Genomic DNA, 23,957 nt, shown 5'->3' on the forward strand with positions numbered 1-23,957 from the left:
TGTTGTGACTTACCTTCAAAATTACAGCGGTCCCTCGCTATAACGCGGTTCACCTTTCACCTCGCTGTTTCGCGGATTTTTTAGTGCAAGTTTGCATGCTTTTTTTACGTCACATTGTGTCCTGCGTCCTGATCGCTGCAGACGATCTCCTCCGTGACGTCTCTCCTGTACAGTACAGAATCGCTGCATCGATCCTAGCAGTGTGACTCTGAAGTGCAGTACTGTATGTCCACGAAACGTTTTGCACCGTCAAAAAATAAAATTGGCTACTTGATTTCACCTATCGCTGGTTATTTTTAGAACATAACACCCGCGATAAACGAGGGACAGCTGAGAAATATAACATTTGAATCCCTTTTCTCTTTTGCTCTGAGGCGCGGGGCAAAAATATCGACAAGTCGATGAACATCATTTACAGATATATTGGGTAAATGCCCAAGACATCTATAGAAATGTAAATCGCCGCTTGATTCATTCATTTGCTTAACTTGTTTTGGACCGTAAACCAGGCGCGAATAGGACACCGGAAACAAAGCTCCCCACAGGAGTTTCCGCACCGGAAGTAGCATATGCTAACGTGTACATAGTCAATAAACGAGTCTTAATGCAAAGCGTCAGCCACAGGATACAATGTAAATCAGCCATCTGTGGCTTTGAAGATCAACAGAGTCTGTTTACACGGGCATTTGCTGGCATGTAGAAAATAAATGACAGCAGAAATGGATGGGTGGATCAAATAGAGACGGAGGAAACAGGACTTCAAACGCCTACTGGACTTCATTGAAGGCAAATCACCCGAAGCATCTCAGAGGCGCCTTCCACAGCTAGTGAGACCGTGCTGTGTGCGAGCATCAGCAAGTGACGGTTTCAACCGTCCCCACAGCAGGTTCAGGTTCTTAGAAAAGGATGATCTTGGATTTCTTTCGCTACTGTGATTATGATTATCAATTTGATTTTGACTGACCAAATAAATTAATATGCTACAATCACTTGCACATCACTTCATCTAGATCATACTACTAATTTCTTAGTTCTTTATTGAAGTAACAGCCGCTAGATTGCTGTAATCTGGCTAACATGTTGGTGGGCCTCAAAGAAGCAGTGGCTTTGATTCTCAATACTCCTCTAATCAAAATCATGTTGGTGTATTAGTTTTAGTAGAGGTAATGTGCAATATCTTTCGTTATATTGGTAAGGAGCCTTATGAAAGTGTTATATATGAAATAAAGAAATTACATGTTTTTGCAAGTATATTTATGACTCTTTGTGTTTGTTTCTACGTTATAATCAATTCAGTCCTTTAAGTTAAATATCTTTATAGAACTATTTCGTCATATTCGTTGCAATTTATGCTGTCCTATTAACGAGATCTCACGTTTTTTTAAAATGTGAGACTGGTTTAAAGAAAAATACTGTTTTCATTCATGTGAGATATGCTTGGCAGATTATAGGCCTATTTACAACAGTTTAAATATTTATATATTATTTTTGCAATCACCGGACGTTTTTTGGCCCAACTCAGAGTCTTCTGTTATAGATGACCGATTATAAGAAGGCAGATATGTCAAATTTGATTGCCCTGCACTGTCGTTACTTTCAAAGTAAAAGCTTCAACACGATGGTTTAAATAACAAGCTCGATGTGAGCTTCCAGCTTAAAAGACTAAAAAAAAGGAATGATTTTTTTTTTCATGTGCGGTAAATAGCATGGTGTTCACCTGTGTTCAGTTTTATGATTTTTTTTTTGTTCACTTTAGCATCATTACAATGAGGAGGAATTGCGTTCGTTTTATTTTGAAACCTACAACGGGAACACAAACACAGTCGCTTCTTCCGGTTTCATCTAGCTGGCTTGATCTGAAGCATTAGGTGAGCGGCACACCTCTCCACCCAGTCAGCATCATCGGTGTCCGTGACAGAGTGACAGACTGAGGGGGAAGACTTCTCCAGCAGAATAAAATCAGCGAAAGAGTTACAGGACACACTGAGGCACCATTTTTCTTTTATTATTTGCGGGTTAGGTCGTTCACCATGAAGCCTTCAAACAGTCGCCCTTCAGGAGGGGGTAAAAACCCCTTCTTGCACGAGCTCAAATTGACCATGACAGAAAAAATAAAGGTAAGACAGTAAAGATAATAACAAGTTATAAACTGTGTTTGTCTAAGATGATGTTAGATAGACATCTTCCTCCGTCCTCGTACCACAATGTGCTGCTTGTTTAGTGACTTTCCTACACCTAAACTTTACCGACGCTTTAATGACGCTGTTTTTCATGACTCTTATTCGGTAATGTTGACTGGAATAAAAACAGACGAGGAAAACACAGAACACGGATAGGGTTTCAACAACCGACAGCAGTGTGATAATGCTGTGTGACTGTCTAGGAAAAAAGTTGTTTCCTGGTTCAGGTCCGACACTCAGCTGAAATGACGGCAAACAGGTTAAAAGGACAAAAACCGTGTGGTGACAAATCTAGTTTCTGTGCCCCTTTAAAAAGGAAAAGTTGTGTCGTAGCGGATTTAAAAACATGCTGTGAATTCATTCAGTGTTGAGGAAAATCATGCAAGAGTAAGAGCTGCTAATAGAAAACGTAGTCCTTTTTTGTCTTTTTTAAAAACGTTTGAATGAACTCTATTTTCTCAGAGATAAACAGCAGCACCTGTTCAGTCTTACCCACACAGCAGCACCTGCCATGCAGACCCATTTCCTGCATTGTTGGTGTTATCTGAAGCTTTGTGGGTTCATTGTGGAGTCAGCCACTTTCCTCACATTTTCCTGGATGGGTGTGTAAAGCCAGTCTTGAATCTTAATTGACCGTCTTTTGCATATCAGACATTTGCATTGTTTGTTTATTTAATGTTTTGTTTAATGACACGCCTACTGTGGATGGGAAGACCTTGCAAGACCGAAACCCTGTGCACTATCATATTGACCTGATTAGCTGGCACAGTGACACATGCTAATCAGCCCAACATACACTTCACTTCTGTTAGGCCACAGTTCTGCATTTCCAGCTGCTTCCTTTCACTGAGTGCACACACAGTTGGGCTGTGTTTACGCTTGAGTTTTAGCCGACGGCTAAACAAGCTGACAGCTAAACAAGTTTAATGTGTACTCAGATAGTCCTCATTAGGCTGCCGGAGTGGTGAAAGCCTGCACAGCAGTAGGAAAAGCAAAGATGGGAAAAGTACAGTTTAAATAAGGCATGTGCTCTAAAGCATGGAAATGTAGAAAAGACTCTTCAGCAGGACAGCTGTGGCTTCATTCCTGCATCAGTTGGCTCGCTGCTGGAGGAGAGCAGTATGGCTGAAATGATTCCTCATTAATCAAGCGGTTCAGCAGATTTTCTGACTTAAGTGATTTGGGGTCTGCTGACAGCATGCCAGTGTCCTAAACACAAATTACTGATCAACTGAAAATCATGTTATCTAGTTAAAGGTATATGTGAAAACATGAAGAGAGCCCTGATCGACCCCCTCAGGTTACCTCTCCCATAGCTCCAGGGCCCAGAGGTGTCTGCTTTCATGCTCAACGAAACATACAAGGGTCTGAAAATTGGTTCACTGCTGCCTAACCATTAACAAATCCACCGAGATAAGATGATTGAAAAAAAAAAAGTCCTGTGTGTGTTTATTATCAACCACTTGACATTGGCTTGCTGAAAGCTTTTAACTCCACCGTCCCCTCTTATTAGTGCCTGAGTGTGTCAGTTTTTCAGTTGGCGTGTGCTTTAGGTTGGAAGCGTGTCTGTGCCATATGATCGCAGCAGGTCATCAAAGGTAAACTTGACCATGTGTGTGTCTGTGTCTGGTTCACACCTCCTGCTGCTCTGCTTCCAGAGGGACGCTTTTCCACTTGCAGAACCTGTGAAGGGTTTATACGCTCGTGTAAACAAACACACGTTTTGCCTGAAGGAAAACAAGGAAAGCGACAAAACGCAACTTCCTCAGTGCTTTTGATTCTAGAGATATGGCTGCATGGTTGCTTAATGCATATGAATCTGTTTGCTATAGACAGTAGATTGGTGCTGCTCTTCCTGGAATGTCTTTTCTAACTTCCCAGCAAACATGATCACAGCACCGTAAACCAACCAGGTCAGCAAATGAAGCTCATTCCAGCTGAGTCACACATTACTGAATGGCGAACAGCTGCCAGCTCTCAAGCTCACAAACAAAATGCCTGTGACATTAAACAGAGCTGCGATGTCCGGCGAATGGATGGGGATTAATACCAGAAACGGCTTTAACAGTGCGTGTGTGTATAAAGTTGTGTTTCTTTTGGCTTTGATCTGCTACTGCCTGGCTTCAGTTCCTGCTGCACGGGCAGCCGAAATATGACAAATGGTAGGACAGGTTAAGTGCTTCCTGGGTACACATTCACTGCCTCAATGAAAACAATTAGCCAAGAGCAATTACCTTCCTAACGGGTTAAAACTGTAGCGAGCCACAATACACAGGGGAGTAATGTATCTTGGGAAAATGGTTTGTCAGCGGAAGTGTTAAAATATTTTAGTGGATTTTGATCCGTTGTAATCATCATCAAGTTTACCATTTATATGAGGATTATTTTTTCTGAAATAGGTGGTTTGTTGAACCTCTAAAAATTGAAACACCCATCATGATATCCCAGTATCAGTCACTCCTATGGCCTCAATCATACAGGCCCAGAGGCCGAGCTCTGAGACTGCATATTCCCCTCAAGTGGTGTCTTGGGGTTTCTGGCTATTGTGTGAAGTTGGTCACAAAGAGGGTGCTAGACCAAAAACTTGCTTGTGATTGATTTAGGGACTATCAGATTGCTGCGGATGCCACTAGTCTGCATCGAAGACACTGACCGGTCTGCAGATACTTGCTAACAACCACTAGTAGTGAAACTTTTAAAAGTGTGACGCTGTGAGGTACAGACAAAATGTGCACATCTGCAGCTCTGCATGTCAATTCGTGCAGCACAACCTGTAGAACATGGTCTCAGAATAATTTTTAATATTTCTTTGTACAAAGGGGAGCCAATAACTACAAATTCTGTGTTTTCACCTACAAATGACACGTTTTGCCACATGTCAAGCAGAAATAAATATTGTAGCTGTGCATCTATAGAGCCAGGGGTCGAGGGACTTAAGGTCAGAAATAATAAAATAGTTCAATCTTGATGGCAGTGGTCTCTACTGGGATGACATTTCCCCGATCTATCTAGCCTTCACATTCACCAGATCTTAACCTAAGTGAACACCTATGGGAGAATACTATTCCATCACATCTAGCTAACTTTCTGCTGCCTGGCCAGACCCCTGTGTGTTTTTGTCACATTTAAGGTACGTGCCAGATGTTTTGCTTTGTTTCTTTGTGTGTGTAGAAAGTGAAAGTAGTCAGAAGTAAGATAGACTGAGTCACTACATTCCTTAAATGCCTCCTGAAAGTGTTAACGCAACCATACATAGGGATGTACACGTATGTGTGTTAAGATTGTAGATTCCTAGAATCTCTTTAGCATTAGGTCCAACAGAGCAACCTCATCAGTTACTATGACGTGACAAAGTGTTCAAATTCAGTGACTGCTTTAATCTGAGTTGTTTATACAGTTTTTAGTGGGTGAAAGATTAAAACGTTCAATATTGAACAAATTGAGCCACAGACAAATTGTGCGTTAATGTACAATAAGAAAAAAAATCTACATCTGTAGTCACTTTTATTCTGTGTGCTGTAAGTGAGCTCAGCGCTCTTGAAGTGCATTTCTACTGCAAATTTCAAATCTTCAGCCAAGGATCAGCCGGCGTTCTCCTAAAACACTGGAACTTGCACCCCTCTGCCCCGCCCTGCGTTTTATTATGCCACCTCTTGAGAAAATGTCAGCAGATCCTCCCAGATGGACTTGTTAAGCTCTGATGGTGACGCACAAGCTCGGATGGGTGGAGAGAGGCGTTCGAGCATTATAAATCACCCCCATTGCTGTTTATTTATTAATGCAGCCCTAAAGAGTGCACCTGGGTTCCTCCAGATAGACAACTACACAGGGAAGAAGAGAAAGATGGAGCAGGAGGGGAGGGGGAGGTTACATATGACTCCCTTGAGGGGTGACAAAAAACACACCAGTGCAAAGTAGGAGGAAAACTATAAAAGGAAGAACGGCAAGATAAATGAAGGTACAGCTGAGCGACTTGGAATAGAGAGTGAGAGACTGATGGATGGATACGCGAGAAGCATGATTGTGGATCACTGTAAGGCAGGCTTGGAGCTTAATGAGAGGGGGAGCGCAATAAATGTGTAGAATGAAGGGATCAAATAGAGATCATACGAGCAAAACGAAGGAGCTTTTAAATGTTACACAGTTTGAATTTGCCCTTGAGGCCGTGACTTTGCCAAATCTCTGTCATTACACAGTAAGAGAAAAGTCATGACAGGTCAGTCAACTCAATTTATATATTTATCATCCTGTAGTTTTATCCTTTTTACCTTCGTATTTATGTAAAGTTATTGCGAACTAAACCCAACACACGTGAACTTTTGTTGGCTAAACCCAATGAGAGTCATCCAGTCACCATGAGTGACCTTTACTAAACAGAAACACTAACAGAATCCTTTATGGTCATAACATTAGGCAATAGAAGTAGCAACTAACTGTCAGATCTGAGGCTTATTTAAGGTAATTCATGAGTAATCCCAGAGATTTGATGTGTAGTCATGAACTCTGGTGAACAAACAGAATTTTCAGGGGTTTTGTCAGAAAAAGGATGTGCGGCACAACCTTTCCAGGAGTGGACATCCCACCGCATTCAAAGACCAGACTGTTGAGTGCTCAGGCTACAGGCCTCAGTTAGCATGTTAAAAAAAACATGTCAGCACATCTCAGGTTTGTAAAGATGTAACTGGACAAACCACAAGACTTCTGGAACCATGTCCTTGTACAGATGAGACCAATTGGTTTAGATCAAACACAGCATATCAGCACACCTAATACCTCACACCAACTGTCAAGCACAGCGGCAGAGGGGTGATTTAAAGCACACGATCTAGACACCTTGTCATCATTGAGTCGAACATGAACTCTCCTGTATACCGAATGATTCTTCAGTCTTCACTGCAAGTAGAAGATGGCTTTAGTCAGCATGGTTCAATCGGTTGATTTGTGGACTGCTGTTCTTCAAAGCTTTGATATTAGCAATGTAGCTGTTGGAGTTGAGGTTTTTTGTAGGAAAAAAGATGTATTAAGCAAACGCTGGATCTGACTGAGAACCTGAGGATGCCGTGTATACTCATTCAGTAGCAAATTGCGAGTCACAGGCTTGCCACACCCAAAAACACACAAATAATGGGATCTTTTACATAGAGTCTGTGGTTTCAAACGACACCAGCTGTAGAAAGGGCTGTGTGTGAATAAGAGTATATTTTAGGATGATTTGCTGTTAATATATTGAAATAAACATTGTTTAGATGCAAACACAATTAAGCCTATATCCTCCCTTTATTCTTACTTTAGGTAATCGGCATTGATAGTGCAAACCGCTGATTTGTGTTGGGCCTTTAAAGCGCGATTAGACAAGCACAGTTAGTGTTAATTATGTGGTTTTGTGTTCTGCTGAAGGCACAGATGGAGTGTTGACACTGTAAAATGTAATAGCATGTTTCTCAGCTGTATAGGAATGTATGCTATGCTAATTATTGTTTTTTTGACAGTTGGCTAAAACACAGCAGGGATGTTACAGTAAACAGCAGGTTGTTGAAGTGCAGCGGAATAGCAGCAGCAGTGTAACTGTTTGTGTCTCTGTGTGTTTTGTCCCTGCAGATAGGACTCATGTCAGTTACAGTTTTTCCGGTGCGGCTGCTGCTGGTCTCTTTCCTCATGCTGCTGGCGTGGCCCTTCGCCTTCACGGCTTCTCTGGGACGTTTGGAGTTTGCGATCGAGCCTCAGTCGTGGTGGAGGAGGTGGGTTTGTGTGAAAGCACCCATGTGCTACTAAGACTTGTGGGATTAGACAGAAATGTGTGAAAATCTCAGCATCCTGTAAATTGTATTGCAATATATAATTATAAATTGAGATGCTGACTGTTGCCCACTGTCTGCTCAGTATAACATCAGCATGCTGGTATGCTTTTATACAAATGTTAGTTGTGTGAATAATTAGAATGCAGCACTCTGTCATTTTTACAGGTTCTTCGTTACTGACAACCTCTAAAAAATAAAATATTGAACACATTGCTGTATTTAAAACATAGAAAACACAACATTAGTGAAAAAGACTGTGGATGAATAAAAATTGTTGCTAAAAACATGAACAGATTTAGCCACTCACTCACAATCTGAAGATAAATATGTTCTATAGCAGTGGTTTGATGATGAGTGCCATATCAACCATTGCATTAGCAATAAATTTAATAACGCTCTATATCAACAGTTACACACTATACAGAACAACTTTATAGAATTATATTTGTTCGCAGATGTTGGCAAATCAGCTATTTTGAAAAAACCCCCAAACAAACACTTTTTATCAATAACAAGAACACCAACAGCAAAGGAACTATACAACAGAAAACGCAATGCTATTTATGGTCTCCTCACAACACTGATAAGAAAAATAAACTGGGCCAATACGGCATGTTTGTTAATACAGAGACACACATGTTAATGTGATCTCTGGTCTCCCACTCAGAGACACAGGTCTCCGAGTGTCCAGCATTCAGAGGCTACGTGAGGACACTCGTGTGAGAGAAAATCTGCTCACAAAGACATGTGGAGCCAAATACTGCCAATAAGGCCTCTGCAGTGTTCTTAAGACAGTAAAACTTGTCAGGTAGGGACGTCCAGCAGGTGAGAATAAAAGCTCTGTGAACACGCACAGCTGTGGATTCCAGCTGCGTCCATAGTTCTGCAAACTTTGACCCCCACAGAGTCGAGCTTTTCAGTTCAATCAGCTGCATTTCAGTGTCCTCTGTGTCCAGCCAGTTAATGCGAGACAAATCCAGCTGCTCATTAAAGCTTTCTGGTTTGATCAGAAAAGAAAACATTGGTCCATACACCTGAAAGTCTTCGAATGTATCCATGTATTTCCGTGGTGTAGGGCTGTTCGATATAACGATATATATCGGATGACTATATAAAAACGTCTATCCTTTCATTTTACGCTATCGTTTGTTTCGTGGTGTCGCAAAATAAACTGTTTACGGCAATATTTTTTCATCGTTTTGATGGTCACTGTAGTGGCTATATTAATTTCTTAAAGTTCTCTCTTTCTCTTATATTTAATATAACCACACTACAGACGGACAAGCGCCTATTTTATGCGTTGTGGTTAGCAACAACTACGGTAACAGCATCGCGTGTCCGCTTGTTTATGTTCCACATAAACCTTTCACAATAAAGCTCAAGATCCTGTTGAGACTTTTCAAAATAAACTGAATCACGTGAAAGAGCAGATTATTTACGGATGAGAAGTAAAAAAGAGCCGCCAGGTGCTAAAAAATAAACCTTAGAGTCAAACGTTAGAACAGGCTTTTCCCCGCAGCACGCCGTGTAATAAATACTCACAAAGAAAACGGCGGCCGTTACAACTTATGTCTAAAAATGTATAGTTTCATGCATCGGTTAAAACACTCGACTCCAGCTACACGACACGCAGCTGGAAACACTTCCCGCAAGTCGAGCTGCCCGAGAGTCACAGAATTTACAGAAAATGTTACATTTTTGTGATTTATATCGTTATCGGGACGATAGAATTCTTATATCGGGATATGAGATTTTGGTCAAATCGCACAGCCCTACCGTGGTGCTGATGCTGCGCTGAGCGGACAGCTCCCTGAGGCATTTGAAGTGTCGGGAAGTGTAAATTTCAACATCGCTTGAAAACTCTGCCAGCTAGCAACGTCCCTCTGACCGGTAGGGGAAGTGATTTTTAGCCAATTACAAGTTGAATCTGGTAGTTGGGGTTGTTAGCTAAGATACCGTCATTAAGAAACAACACAACTAATGTCTCTATGCGAGCTAATTTGCGATGTGCACTGGTGGCCCGACCGTAGATATTTATTTTTTTATGCACCTTCTCAGATTAATTCACTGCGTGTCGTGCCATCAGTTAACCCTTCGTGTGCCAGCTGTGACACGAGGGCCCAGGGTTGCCGACCCCTGATCTATAGAAAATTGCAGCTGTCTGTGTGTCCTTCGTCAGGTTTATAGACCTGTGTCTAAGAGCGATCATGCGAGCTATGTGGTTTTGCGGAGGTTTCCACTGGATCAAAGTGAAGGGACAACGGGTAGAACCCTCTGAAGCGCCCATCCTCACTGTGGCACCACATTCTTCTTACTTTGATGCCATCCCAGTCACTATGACCATGTGCTCCATAGTCACCAAACTGGAAAGCAGGAGCATCCCAGTCTGGGGCAGTAAGTGTACATTTACTGAAATTCCTATACTAATGTACAGCATATGCACAATGTAACAGAATGCATTCAGACAGGTAACTAAATTGATTTAGCTGAGCTCTAGATGCCTCCAGATTTTTTTCTTCTTCTTTCTTTCTTTCTAGTAGTGTGACAAAGACTGTGCATTCTGTTAAGTCAACTCTCCATCAGTTTTCTTTTATTTAGTGTTTTGAACATTAATTCACTTATTATTATTATTATTATTATTATTATTATTATTATTTCTCTTGTTGTGGCTTACTTCCAAAATCCACCTCTTCATCATCCTCTCCCAGCTTTGATCAGCTACATCAGGCCAGTGTTCGTGTTTCGGTCAGACCAAGACTCGAGACGAAAAACTGTCGAGGAAATCAGGCGGAGAGCGTGCTCTGGAGGGAAGTGGCCTCAGGTAAACTACAGAGATCTGATCTCAGCTGACACCCGGGAATTTAAAGGTGATAAATTAAAAGCGAGAGCAAATTCAAACAAGAAATGAAGAGCGATTTGCGTCTGTTGCAGATCATGATATTCCCGGAGGGGACCTGCACCAACAGGTCGGGTCTAATCTTATTCAAGGCTGGTATGTATTCAGTCCACTTCCTGCTTTGGCCTGACTGTAAAGATAGTCTTGTTGTGTGTTTATTCTTACTGGTTCTCAATAAAACTGCTCTGAACTCATCATGCATGCAAACTACCTTGATAAAATCTCATTCATTTCCATCTAGACCCACCATCAAGTCAGAAATTTTCACTCGATGGTAAAAGGCTCATTATTACACTGTAAATGAACCACGGCAGACCCGTTCATGTTTTCTTGCATTTCAGCATCTACGTTTATTTCCACAGTTGTTGGTGCTGTAACACTGCAGTGTTAGGCTGCGGCTTTCCAGCCACCAGCCTAACACACACCAGCAACAACAACCCCATTAAACAGCCACAGACTTTTAAGGCGGTGAGGTGTGATTGCGGATGATGCTCAGGTGTGTCCGCCTTCCCTGTAGCAGCACTGCAGACCACGCCCCGCTACATACCCGCATCGCCCAACTGAGGCCGGGGAGCCATCTGGCCGAATCAGCCCTGACCATCAGCACCCCCGGCCCAGCTACCGGGAGGTGTCCATTCAGGTGGCCTCCCACGTATCCAGTGGGGCTGGTGACGAGGTGGGTCTGGGGACCGCCTGCATGTCCAGCAGCAGCAGCTTGGCGGGCGGCTGCCGCACAGGATCACACAATGCGCCAGCCTCTGGTGGAAGTGAGGCCGGTCCGGACAGCATGTGGACCTCTGGTTTGGCAGGAGCCTTGCGCGCCTCAACCTCCATCTCCAGCTTGGCAGGCGCCTCAACCTCCATCTCTGGCTGCGCCGATCTCTCACACACCTCGTCCTCCACCTATGGCTGGGCAGGTGCGTGAGTCAGTGGTGGGCCCGGCGGTTGCTCAGAGGCCCTCCTCTGGGGAGCAGGAACGGGTGTAGGCCCCTGCCTGGCAGCAGCCGCTCCCACCCATGGAGTGGGTATGGGCGCGGAGGCTGGCTGCATCCTGCCTGGCCTCACCCTGGTGGTCAGGATGGGCGCCAGAACAGTCTGGACCTCCTCCACTCCCTCGCTATCGGGGAATGCCGGTGGGGGTGGCAGCGGTGCTGGCCAGAACCCGATCAGAGCTGCCAGATTTTCAATCCTCTGCCTCCCACGTTCGATCCAGTCCGGGAGTTCTTCCTGCTGGCAGCGTGACACCGCCGGCTGCAGTTCCGCCATGCCGGCTGCAGTTCCGCCATGCCGCCTGCTGGGTTTCGGCACCACTTTAAATGAACCATGGCAGGCATGGCACCACAGACCATGCCCCGCCACATACACCATCTTCCCCTTTTGCACAACTTCCAAACAACAGACTAACCAACTAGTTGCAAGCAGCGTAGTCGAGTAAACTCATTTTACCTACAGCCGACTTTGAGCGTAAGTGGGACCGACCGGTGAAACTACTTGATTTAATGTGTAAAATTTCAGAAAAAGTTCAGGTAGTTCACTGCGCAGACTATCATGCAATCACAAAATAGAAAGTTGTCGTTAATTCACAGAAAAATATCTTTTCTTTTTTTTTTTTTTTAAAGTAAACTTTAGTAGATAAAAAAAACAAAAACAAAATAGTTGCTAAAATCCAATGTTTGGTTGTTTTTTTTACATGTAATTGTTTATCTATTAGTTCATTGCTCATGTTGTAGTATGGATGGCACTGGGGGGTGGAGGTGAAATACAGCTAAGTTCAAAATCTATGTGCTCCTTCACATTTTCTAAAGCTGTCTAGTGGACTAGATTGGAGTCTTGGCCGGCCTGATTCTGGCCCCCGCACCTTATGTTTTACTTTTCTAAAAGGATGAAACAAATACATGAATAACTTCATGTATCCCTTTAAAACATTTGTGACAATTAGGTTCATTGGTGCTTTTGTTGCCTGAGGACTGTGTTTGGTTATAGTTCTTAGTAGTGGGTGTGTCTGTTAATGGAGACACTTGGTCTGTTTGCTTTGTTCAGTATACATTTCACGTAGTGTGCGTGGACTTGTAAACGATTATTTATGAATGAGGCTGACTCCATAGCTGCCAACTCGAGGTGTAGATGTCTGGTTAAATGAATTTCTCTTTTGACACAGCGAGTGTGGAGGTTCGGTGACTTGCTTCAGGACACAGAACTGTTGCACTCATCTCTTTATGGTCTTGCTTTTCTGCTCACATCCCGTGTGTGTGTGTGTGTGTGTGTGTGTGTGTGGATATGATGCGTGACGTTGTCAGCCATTGTTCCCTGCCTGCTCTGTCTAATCCCCTTGCTTCCAGTCCATAATTCGGCCATTCGCAGTGAGCCTTGTGGGTCACACTCTGTCCTGCTTTCACTCACTGTGTGTGTGTGTGTCTGGTTAGATCATTGTGCGATGTGTTACCGGTCCTCTCTGGATGTGTCTCCTCCTGTTACATCTCATCACTGGCTCCCAGTTCAACAGATAAACTGTGTGTGTGTGTTAATGTGCTTAAGCCACCTGTGTGTGAATGCACACTGCAGTTATGTCCTTTTCTCGTTTCAGTCTCTTAATAGAGCGTTTCTTTCCTCATCTGTCTGCCTGTCCTCTTACTATAGTCCATCATTATCATTCAGATGCTGCAGATCTCTTTCACTCCTCTTCACGTTCTCACAGTCTCACGAGAAACCCAATTAATTATAACTTTATTCATTTTAAATGCAGGTCTCAGCCACTCATCAGTGTTTGTTGGTGGAGACTCTTTGTTGATTTACACCCGAGTTAATATGCCAGCTCTCCATCAGCCTTTCCATCGCTGATATTAAACAACTATTAAAATCCTCCTCGCCCTGCCTCCAGGGCTTGTTATTCAAATACACGCTGAGCTAGGTGATTCATGATGCATGCGTCTGGTTTTCTTTTACTTACTTACTGTAATTTTTTCAGGTTGTTGTGTAGTTAGCTTTATGTGTTTCATTTACAGGGTACAAGGAACTTGTTATATATTAGATATATCATTTCTATTTTTTTTTTCTAGCAACATTTTCTTGAATCTTGGAAAAAGAAAACCCGGTTTTAAATCTACACCAGCTGATTATAGTACAGTTTTGATGATTTGGTGACTTTCAGCTTGAGCTACATGTTCACTGTTTTGCTGTGATATAAGCAGCTTCATTCACAGCAGCATCAGGCAGATGTTTTATTCATCAAAACTCTAAAAACCTATTGTATGGTCTGTGGCCAGCATTAAACAGCAGACACACAAAGTTGGTAAACTGAGCCTGATGCTCATGTGTAATATTTGTAACCCTTTGCAATCCATTCATAAGTTACTGAATAGCTTGAGTGGGTCTTTGTCCAGTGATAAATATTGTATGTAGCTTTTATAAGCCTGCCCATCATCAGCAAGATATAATAGAGTTCAATGGAAACGCTCTGTCCCTGTTCCCGATGTTATTTTGAGGTTATGATCTTATCACTCACTAAACCAGTTGATGCAGTCCAACTCTATTCTTTTTCTATACTCATAAAATCTATTTGGAAACCCCCTCCCCATCATGTTCCATCAAATACTGCTAATTTCACAGTTACTTTGACTCTATAAAAACAAATAAATTTGACGTATGACACGCCTGACACAAGATAAAGAAGTAGGATTCAAATAAAAGCTTTGAGCTGGGTTTGGGGACAATCAATCACGTTTAGCAAAAATACCAGATTGTTCTCATCACCTTCCTCCTCCTCTTGTCTTCCTCAGGTGCTTTCATCCCAGGACTCCCAGTGCAGCCAGTGATACTACGCTACCCAAACAAACTGGTATATACCATAAATCCTGTCCTCTTCCTTTTGATCCTATTCTGTGGCTCCTCCCATACCTGCAGCTTTAGACGTAGGTCACATCTATAGTGACTCCACGTACACTATACACACCCACACTGACACGCCTGTGATGCAGTGAGTTCTTTCCTTCGCATTAGTGTGTTCCTCTTGTGTTGAATGAGCTCATGTTGTAGTGGGATGATATTTCATCCTTTGTTTGTCTCTCACGCACACACGCATCGTACATACGTGCGCATGTACACATGCACACAGAGGTGTCATGTCTCTCTCTCAGCACCTCTCCCCGCTCTTTCATTAAACATGCAGCTCCTGTTACCTCGTTTTTCTTTTCATTCCCTCGGAAGCCTTTGTCACTGTTTCCCGTGGTGCTCGGTGTACTCACTGCGCTGACGTCTTTGACACCGTGGCACCGCAAGACAGTTAAGTGAGGCAGAGAAGGTGAAAATAAAGGACAGGGTGACTGCTTCTTAGTTTGTTTTTTCTCTGCGCACCACAAGATGTGCTTCCATTCAGTCTCTTTGCATTTGTTAATTTAGTGATGGCCGCCTTCTTTGATGCGAGGTCAAGTCAGGTCATGTTTGGCAGCTCTCACGTTATGAGACTGAGTGTGGAATAGCAGCACGCAGGAAGTGTTGTGGAATTGAGGGGGTTTTATGTTTTTTTTATTCTTCTCTCGGTTGGGGGTGAGGGGAGAGTCCACAGCTTTATTTCAGTCGTCCTTCCTTCAGGGGAGCGTCACTATTGGTTAATGCAATTTTGAATTGCAGCCTACCTTGTGTCTGACTTTTAAATGTGATGGCCTTGAAAAATATATTAGACTATTTCCATCTTATAAAATATAAAGTGAGGTGTTTTGCTTTCACAAAGCAAAGTTGAGGCTTCAAAAACAATATTCTGCAAACCAACAGGTGGTGTCACTGTGGCTACATCATTTTTTTTCTATACAGGCAAGGATCTCTGCTCACATGCTATGTTTAACTTAATAAGTGTGCCTCACAGTGATTATGGATACATAAAGAGTTTGTGGATTTGTATAAAACTGCTTCGTGGGGTGTTTGGTTCTCTCTCCACAGGATACCATTACATGGACGTGGAAAGGTCCCGGAGCGTGAGTGTTTCTTTCTCTCACACACCTTTACAGCCACTGTGGGGATACGCTGGGAATATGTGTGCGAGGCTGTGTGTCCAGGACACTTTTGTTCCATCAGGGAGCGTTAAAAAAGCACAGCATGCAAAAAAAAAACCACACACCAAAAAAGGGACCTGGTGCTGTTTTTTTGTTTTTTTTTTTTTTTTTTGTTTTTTTTTTTTTGTTTTTTAGCCGACCAGAGCAGAGAGGTGCACGTGTAACAGGCTGGTTAAAAGCAAACATCGTTGTCGGGTGTGATCGACTCCAGCGCATTCCCAGGGTTACATAGAATATACACAAAACAACAACACGCACAGTCTCCCACTCTGTGTTATTAAAGTTAAAAGCGGTTTATTTCCATCAGGGTGTAGATGAAGCTGTTTGTTCTGTCTTCCAGGTTTCACATTTTGTGGCTCACTCTGTGTCAGCCTCATAACTCCATTGAGATTGAGGTGAGCGGTTTCGTATGACAGAAGTCAGCAAACTGACTTATTGCAATTCAGCATTTATTATGTTGCCGAGCAGTATGATCAGTGTCACAACAACAAGACTGAGTTGAACTCTCTCTTTAGTACTTGCCTGTTTACAGTCCATCGAACGAGGAGAAAGAAAACCCCGCGCTGTTCGCCAGCAACGTCAGAAAGCTCATGGCCAAGTAAGTGTCCGATGATCAACGCACGCTTGCTTTGGATGTTCTTGACTCAAAACTTTTTCTCTGTCCTCGTAGGGCGTTGGACCTGCCGCTCAAAGACCTGTCCTTTGATGACATTGAGATCAGCCTATCGCACGGCCCTCTGGGCATATATGATTATCGCAGCCTCCTAGAGTTCAACCAGCTAACATGTCGTTTAGGGTAAGTGGTGGGAGACTGGAACGACTAGTTAAACTGCTTGGTTGATGGGTGCTGAGTCAACACTTTGGGAAAAGTGTGTAAACACTGCCACCTATTGGTGGCTGAGCAGAAACACACACACCAAAACCAAAAGCCAAAACAAAAAAACCCCAATGAACTTCAATTTACCATAAGTATAATTATAACTATGTTGGACCTCCTTTTTTTTTTTTTTTTTTTCTTCCCCCTGGATTTGTTTTAAAAAAGGGTGAGGAAACTCCACACTTTGTACTGTCTTTTTTTAGTGTTGTTTCCAGTATGACTTACTCATATTTAATCTGGCTTCTTTGAGGTTTTTCCTTTTTTTGCTTCGTTCTAACAGGCTGAGAGCAGCAACAACAGACAGGGTGCTTGAAGAGCAGGCCAGGAGAGCCAGGAAGCTGCAGGGAGACAAACTGGGTTTGGAGGACTTTGCCCAGTTCCTCAACCTCCCTGTTACAGACACACTTAAAGAAGTTCACAGCTTCTTTGATGAGGTAAACATTAAGGAAGCGCAAGATATAGCAAAGGGAAATGTATAAACGTGGATTTAATGTTAAAAAAAGTTTATAAAATTATTTTTTTTAAAAGATCCAGCTATGCTCAAATAATCACACAAAGTTATAAAATGAGCTTCACAGAAAAATACATAAAAATCTGTTATTTTCTTTCTTTCTGCAAAATATAAAAACGATTAAAATTCTTAAAATGTGTTTAGAAATTCACAAAAGTCACAATAAAATAAAATAAAGTTTTCATTGCAGAGAATAAAAAAGGTAAAGTTAATGAATTTTACTTCAGAGTTAATGTGTTTGCAGGGTGAAGGGTAGCGGCGAGGCATTTTGAGCAGGACTGACGGGCCACAGAGGAATGTTTAGGATATGAGGAGAATGTTTGGAAGTTTGGAGGCTTTTGGAAGAAATTGCAAAGTTTTCTTCTCCTGCATTTTTGATAGAAACTACTTGTAGAGTTTTAGATTTTTGTCATTGAATCTGTTTTTAGTGTTGTGACCATTTAAAATGAGCATAGTTTAAAACCAGATCTGCTGCCTTTAACATTTCACTTTATCGGTAACACAACACAGGGTTTGTGTGGTTTAACTCTGCCTGTATGTATCCTAAAAAGGTAAAAGATACATTTCTAATAGTGAGCCACAGTTTGAACAGTGCTTTTCTTTGTGGCATCCTGATACATAAATCTAATAATAAACAGAGGGTTTTACAAGGTGCTCAAAGGAGCGACAATTTTCTAGAAACTCCTTAAAAAAAAAAACAAGTTTATGAGCTGAATCCTTAAATTAAGGCTAGATGGTTTTCTCTGTACTGTGTGAACAATCACACAGTTACAGTCTGACGTTAATATGGAGGCATGAACATTAGGCATTGTGATGGTCCACAGGCATCAACAAATAGATGTTTTTCTTGCTAGTTGTGAGCTCAGCAGCTTCATCTGTTTGTAAGAAGCAGCCAACCATAAAGAAGCTAATTTAAAGGAAGGGGAAAGGCAACCGAAACAGTGTTATTTCACAGGCTCAGTATAAGCTAAATAAGAATTATTGTGAGCTATGAGTCATCCAAAGCTTCTCTAGTAAAATTCTTCAGGAATAAAAATATGCAGCTGGAAAAGTGTAATGAGTCCACTTTAAATTTAAAACTTGGGCATCTTTGTGCGTAGACTGAACTTTGTGTGGCTATCTAGTCCTAAATGCAGTCAAATACCATCATAGCCTCTTTAAAATAATAAAAATTATTTGATATTGATAAAATACTTTAATTGGTTGGGCTTGATAGTTAGCTGGGTAGATTCTGTCTATGCTGACCTCTCAACAAACATCCATCCGTCCATCCATCCATCCGTCCATCCATCCGTCCGTCCATCCATCCATCCATCCATCCATCCATCCATCCATCCATCCATCCATCCATTTTCTTCTGCTTATCCGGGGCCGGGTCACGGGGGCAGCAGCCCAAACAAAGAAGCCCAGACCCCTCTCTCCCCAGCCACCTCCTCCAGCTTGTCCGGGGGAACATCAAAGCGTTTCCAGGCCAGTTGCGAGATATAATCTCTCCAGCGTGTCCTGGGTCTGCCCCGGGGCCTCCTCCTGGTGGGACATGCCCGGAACACCTCACCCAGGAGGCATCCTTGTCAGATGTCTGAACCACCTCAACTGACTCCTGTCGATGTGGAGGAGCAGTGGCTGAATGGCTGAACTTCTCACCCTATCTCAAAGGGAGAGGCCAGCCACCCTTCGGAGGAAGCCCATTTCCGCTGCTTGTATTCGCGATCTAGTTCTTTCGGTCACTACCCGCAGCTCGTGACCATAGGTGAGGGTAGGGGCGTAGATCGACCGGTAAATTGAGAGCCTCGCTTTTATACTCAGCTCTCTCATCACCACAACAGACCGGTGCAGTGTCTGCATCACTGCGGCCACCGCACCAATACGTCTGTCGATCTCCTGCTCTCTTCTCCCATCACTCGTGAACAAGACCTCGAGATACTTAAACTCCTCCACTTGGGGCAGGGTCTCGTCCCTGACCCGGAGTGGGCACTCCACCCTTTTCCGGCTGAGGACCATGGCCTCACAACAAACATGTTATATTTAAATAAATTAAATAATTGAAGTGCTTGGGCTAAAAGTGGTCTATATTTAGTTTGAAACCTTGTCTATATTGGAGCTATGACACCGCCACAAAGTTAAAATCAGGGTTAGTGCTTAGTAGGTGAATATACTAGAGACTTCATATGTACACCACAGTCCTCCATTTCAATCGATAACATGATCAGATCAATGGATACTTGTGCTGTAAGTGTGGGGCTTAACCTGCTCCTTTTGTTCACCGAGGTGTTTTTGTTCCCAGCATGGAGATGGACAGATAGACCTCAGGCGCTACATTATCGCTCTGTCGACCGTTCGTCGACCCACAAAGTCCATGGAAACCCTCAAACTGGCCTTTAAGGTAAGTTTTTATACTGCTTACTCCGGTTTAACATACACTGACCAACAGCTGAGCAAGTACACCTTGCTAGTATCAGCTTTCACCCTGAGAGCTGCCTTAATTCCATATAGCATAGATTTAACAGGGTGCTGTTAATCTGAAATTCTCAGATCAGCCTGACTGGCACCAGCAGTCACCTTTCTTCCTCATTCTCATGCTGATTTGATTCCAGCCGGTCCCCTTGACTGTGTCTACAGGCCTAAATGCATGGAGTTGTTGCGCTATGATTAACCTGTGCTCATTAACCAGTTTAACAGGTGTACCAGTGTAGGTTTCCTAGCATTGTGCTAACGCTTCGTGCCGGGTTCGCAGATGTACGAGAGCGAGGAGAGCGGGGAAATCCTGGAGGAGGAGCTAGCCGGCATCTTGGAAATCATGTTAGGAGTGAAGGAAGTGCGACTTTCAAGTGTGTGCTTAACGCTCGGACCCGACACAGGAAAGATCACTTATGGTAAGACCCTGTTTCTGTTTGTAACATGTTTTAAGCATTTTAACACATTGACAGGGATGTCAAATTATTTATAGGACCATTGTACTAATGAGCCCACGTTAGAGATGATTGACAGCATCTGTCAGTGTGTCCCCCACTTCGTCTGTGCTGTCACCGTCACATTTGATTTCTTCTCGGCTTTACTGAAGAAAATAAATACCATCTGTTAGACGAGATTTTACATCCACCATCTGCCTTTTCTAGAAACTGTCAAAGCCTCTGTGAGCATTCTTTTCTTGTCCAATAAAAGAACCTTTTTATTTTTACCATAAAACAACCCATCTGCACAAAATAGCCACATCTCTAATGATCTAGAATGATCAGAGTAATTATGCTAATGCTGCTAAACAAAAGAGCTAATTACATATGCTGTTTAGATGCCACATATTACATGTTATATTTAAGTTTAGTGTTTTGATTAGTAAAAATGTAAAGTTAACATTTGTTTTAATCTCACACTCCATCTCTGCCAGATGATCTTCTTCATTACATCCAGCAGTTTCCACACTTTGCTCTGGACTGCCTCCACTTTAAAGACCATCCACGGGATTTCTGCACAGGCCGATCTCAGAGCTGCAACGGCCAGAGCCGCAGCAAAGACGACTAACTCACAGACTCAAGCCACTTTTTTTACCTTCTCTATCAGACCCCATCAATGCTGTCACAACGGTGCCTTCAAGTGCAGGTAGAGAAAGGGCAAAACTTTTAGGAAGAGTATGAATTCCTGATCCAGATAATGTTTTTATTTTTTTATTTCTTTCTTTGCCTTCCTTTATTTTTAATGCCCACTATAATATTAAGATACATTTTGTGTGCTCCACAAATATTTATATATATGTTTATAAAGAACAGATTGAAAAAGGAGGATTTTATGTATCCTTATGTATTGGAAGGTTAGCACTGTTGTTATCTCAGGCTAATGGACACTAGCACAATACCTGCTGTCGTGTTGACACTTTGCATCTCGGCCCATATTTATGTGTTTATATTCCCAGATTACTGCCATTAAAGTTTCACGCGTCACCAGCATATTGCAGTACATTTGCATAACCATTTGCATTACAATGTCCAGACTGTGTGTTGCTTACTGTACAAGTACCTTTGAGGGTGTTACTGCATCTCACCACACATTCAACAACAAGCTTGTTCATTTAGGTGTCTGCTTTATGCAAAGTCAGAGATAACAGCTGTGGTTTCTGAGCTGTAGCACCAGCATTGTTCTTCTCCTCCTCCTCCTCCTCGTTGGGCCTCACCACTGGGGTTTTGGTGCTGTGTTTAGATTGCAGGGGCCTCTTCAGTGATTCTCTCCCCAGCAGAAATAACATGGAAACTTCCACAATGCATCGGCTCTTGCCTGCTCTCCTGACAGCAGGATTGGATGCGTTCCACTAGTAAATTGCAGGATTATCTGTTACTTTTTCTTTTTTTCCTCCACAATAAAAAAAGTTTTCAGAGTACTCTCGGGTTCAAAAACTGCTCTTAGAGATTAGAATCCAAAAGGTTCCCCATAAGAGAAAAACTATATACAAATTAGAGCATGATTGAAAATACTAACAATTCTCAGCTTTAAATGACATTTCGGATGATTTTTCATGTGGAGTTTTAGTTATTAGTGAAAATCTGGATGAAATGTCTGCATTTACCCAGACTGAAGTTAAAACACTCCCTCAGTGCTTTCACTCCTGATTTTCAAAAGCACGACTAAAGAGGTGCCAGCGTGACAGCTGTCTGATTTCCTGCTCAGAGAGTCTTAATGAATGTGGGCCCAGATGTTAGACTGCTGCCTGCAACTACCTTCATACTTTCGTTTGTGCATGAACCTACAGTTATATGATGAGCAAAACAATTTCTCCACCTCTGCGTTAAACAGTTCGTAAAACACTGCAAAGGATGACGGCTCGGTATTTGGATGAACATATCTTTAAAAACTTGATAAATAACATGTCTTCGCTTTCACGCATCTATCTCTTTTTTTTGGTTTGTTTTTCTGCAGTTTGAAAGTTGATCTGTGATGGTCACATTTCATGCCTTATGCCTAGTTTCCATTATGTTTTAAAATTGAAAGCAGAAATCAAAGTTTTCTGCTTTTTATTTTATAAATACAACCTTCTGTTTTGTCATAGTCACTTACTGTGTTTACCCACTAGGGGGAGCTCTGCTTTTATAGTTGTATCTTAAGATGCTTTGAGTTCTCTAAAACTGCCTGACAGTGTTTATATGAATCAATGCAGTGGGTCACACTTACCTTAAAGCTATCATCAGTGGATTTTTGTCCGTCTTTATCTGTTGTCATGTTCTCTGTGTTTTTCTTTTGATCATTATTAGTGAGTTAATGAAAAGGCAGTTCTGTTCATGCTCATCCTATTGCTTTTGTAAGACCTCTTCTCATCTCGGTCCACGTGGTGGCACTAGCTCCGTATGCTATGTACACCAGAGAGCTCATGCACCACTGCCCACCTGATGGACAGCAAAAGCATTACCTCATCCCTTGCTTTCATTCCTTGAGGTAAAAATAGACAGATTAAGCCTGGGCTTTGATGAGAGAAACCTACAGAGGAGGTGTGGAAGCAGGGAGAGAGGGATAGAAATGGAGAGAGGGATAGAAATGGAGGAGAGAAACTAAATGGATCGTTCTGCTCCAAATCCAATTCCTAATAGCTGCAGGGAGGGAGGGTGGGTGGGAGGAGAGAGAAGAAAAAACAGTCAAAGAAAGCAGAGAGGGAGAGTGGAGATATCACGTCTAACAATTAAGACCTGCCTTCGGGGTCTAAAGAAGAAGCTTTGTTGAGGACATATAAATTGCTCATTGAGCAGCGCCTCACTGCAGACTCCTTCAGATACTCCTGCCTCAAAGGAATATGCCATGAAAGACAACAGCAGCAGCAGCCGACCACATAGCAGGGCTGGAATCTGTTCACCGTATTTGGGGATCCATCACCAGCCCTCATCCTGGCCAAGCAAAAATCCCCCCTACAGTAAACACAACCCTGGATTTAATCCAGGTGACCAGGGAAACATCACAGCGCATCCACTGGAGATCCTTTGTAGTACCTCTGCTTTGCAGGGCCAAAGAAGCAGCTCACATAACATTTACTTATTTTGTCGTAGAGACAAAGTGGATGATCCTCGTGGTCCTCTGACTCAGGTTGTGGATGGCTCTACTGCCAGCTATAATGTTTAGAGTCAAAGGTTTATAAATAAAATAAAAGTCCACAGTTCATCTTGAAAGTATTGACAATTTGAAAAACATTTGCTTGAAATTGTTGCAAATGTATTTAAAAATTAAAAACAAAAATATATCATGTTTGTAGGTACAGTCTGAGGACCAGAGTGCTCTGGAGCAGGATGTCTCTGTACATTCCTGCATTCATCTTTCCCTTGATCCCAACTAGTGTCCCACTGCCAAAAAACATCCCCCAGCACGATGCTACCACCACCATGCTTCACTGTAGGGACAGTATTGGCCAGGTGATGAGCGGTACCTGGTTTCCTCCAGACGTGACACTTTGCATTCAGGCCAAAGAGCTCAATCATTGTTTAATCAGATTGGTGATTTTTTTTCCTCATGGTCTGAGAGTCCCTCAGGTGCCTTTTGACAAACTCCAGCTGGGCTGTCATGTGCCTTTTACTGAGGAGTGGCTTCAGTCTGGCCGCTACCATGCAACCCTGATTGTTGGAGAGCTGCAGAAGTGCTTGTCCTTCTGGAAGGTTCTCCTCTCTCCCCAGAGCAACACTGTA

At 42.6% G+C, this 23,957-nt stretch overlaps 1 protein-coding gene across 1 annotated transcript; it reads left to right on the forward strand.

Moving 5' to 3' along the window:
• The first annotated feature begins 1,835 nt into the window (after window positions 1-1,835).
• Window positions 1,836-22,879, forward strand: lpcat1 (lysophosphatidylcholine acyltransferase 1). The gene is made up of 14 exons (XM_084919702.1): window positions 1,836-2,117; window positions 7,779-7,918; window positions 10,158-10,372; window positions 10,687-10,799; window positions 10,910-10,970; window positions 14,651-14,709; window positions 15,807-15,841; window positions 16,260-16,314; window positions 16,435-16,517; window positions 16,590-16,715; window positions 17,077-17,230; window positions 19,592-19,690; window positions 20,042-20,180; window positions 20,693-22,879. Exons 1-14 carry the CDS (start codon window positions 2,031-2,033, stop codon window positions 20,824-20,826), a joined length of 1,500 nt encoding a protein of 499 aa, XP_084775828.1. The 5' UTR covers window positions 1,836-2,030; the 3' UTR covers window positions 20,827-22,879.
• The last annotated feature ends 1,078 nt before the right edge of the window (window positions 22,880-23,957 follow it).

This window comes from Perissodus microlepis, chromosome 22, assembly GCF_051167445.1.
Source record: "Perissodus microlepis isolate ML-2025 ecotype Zambia chromosome 22, ASM5116744v1, whole genome shotgun sequence".
Classification (NCBI taxonomy): domain Eukaryota; kingdom Metazoa; phylum Chordata; class Actinopteri; order Cichliformes; family Cichlidae; genus Perissodus; species Perissodus microlepis.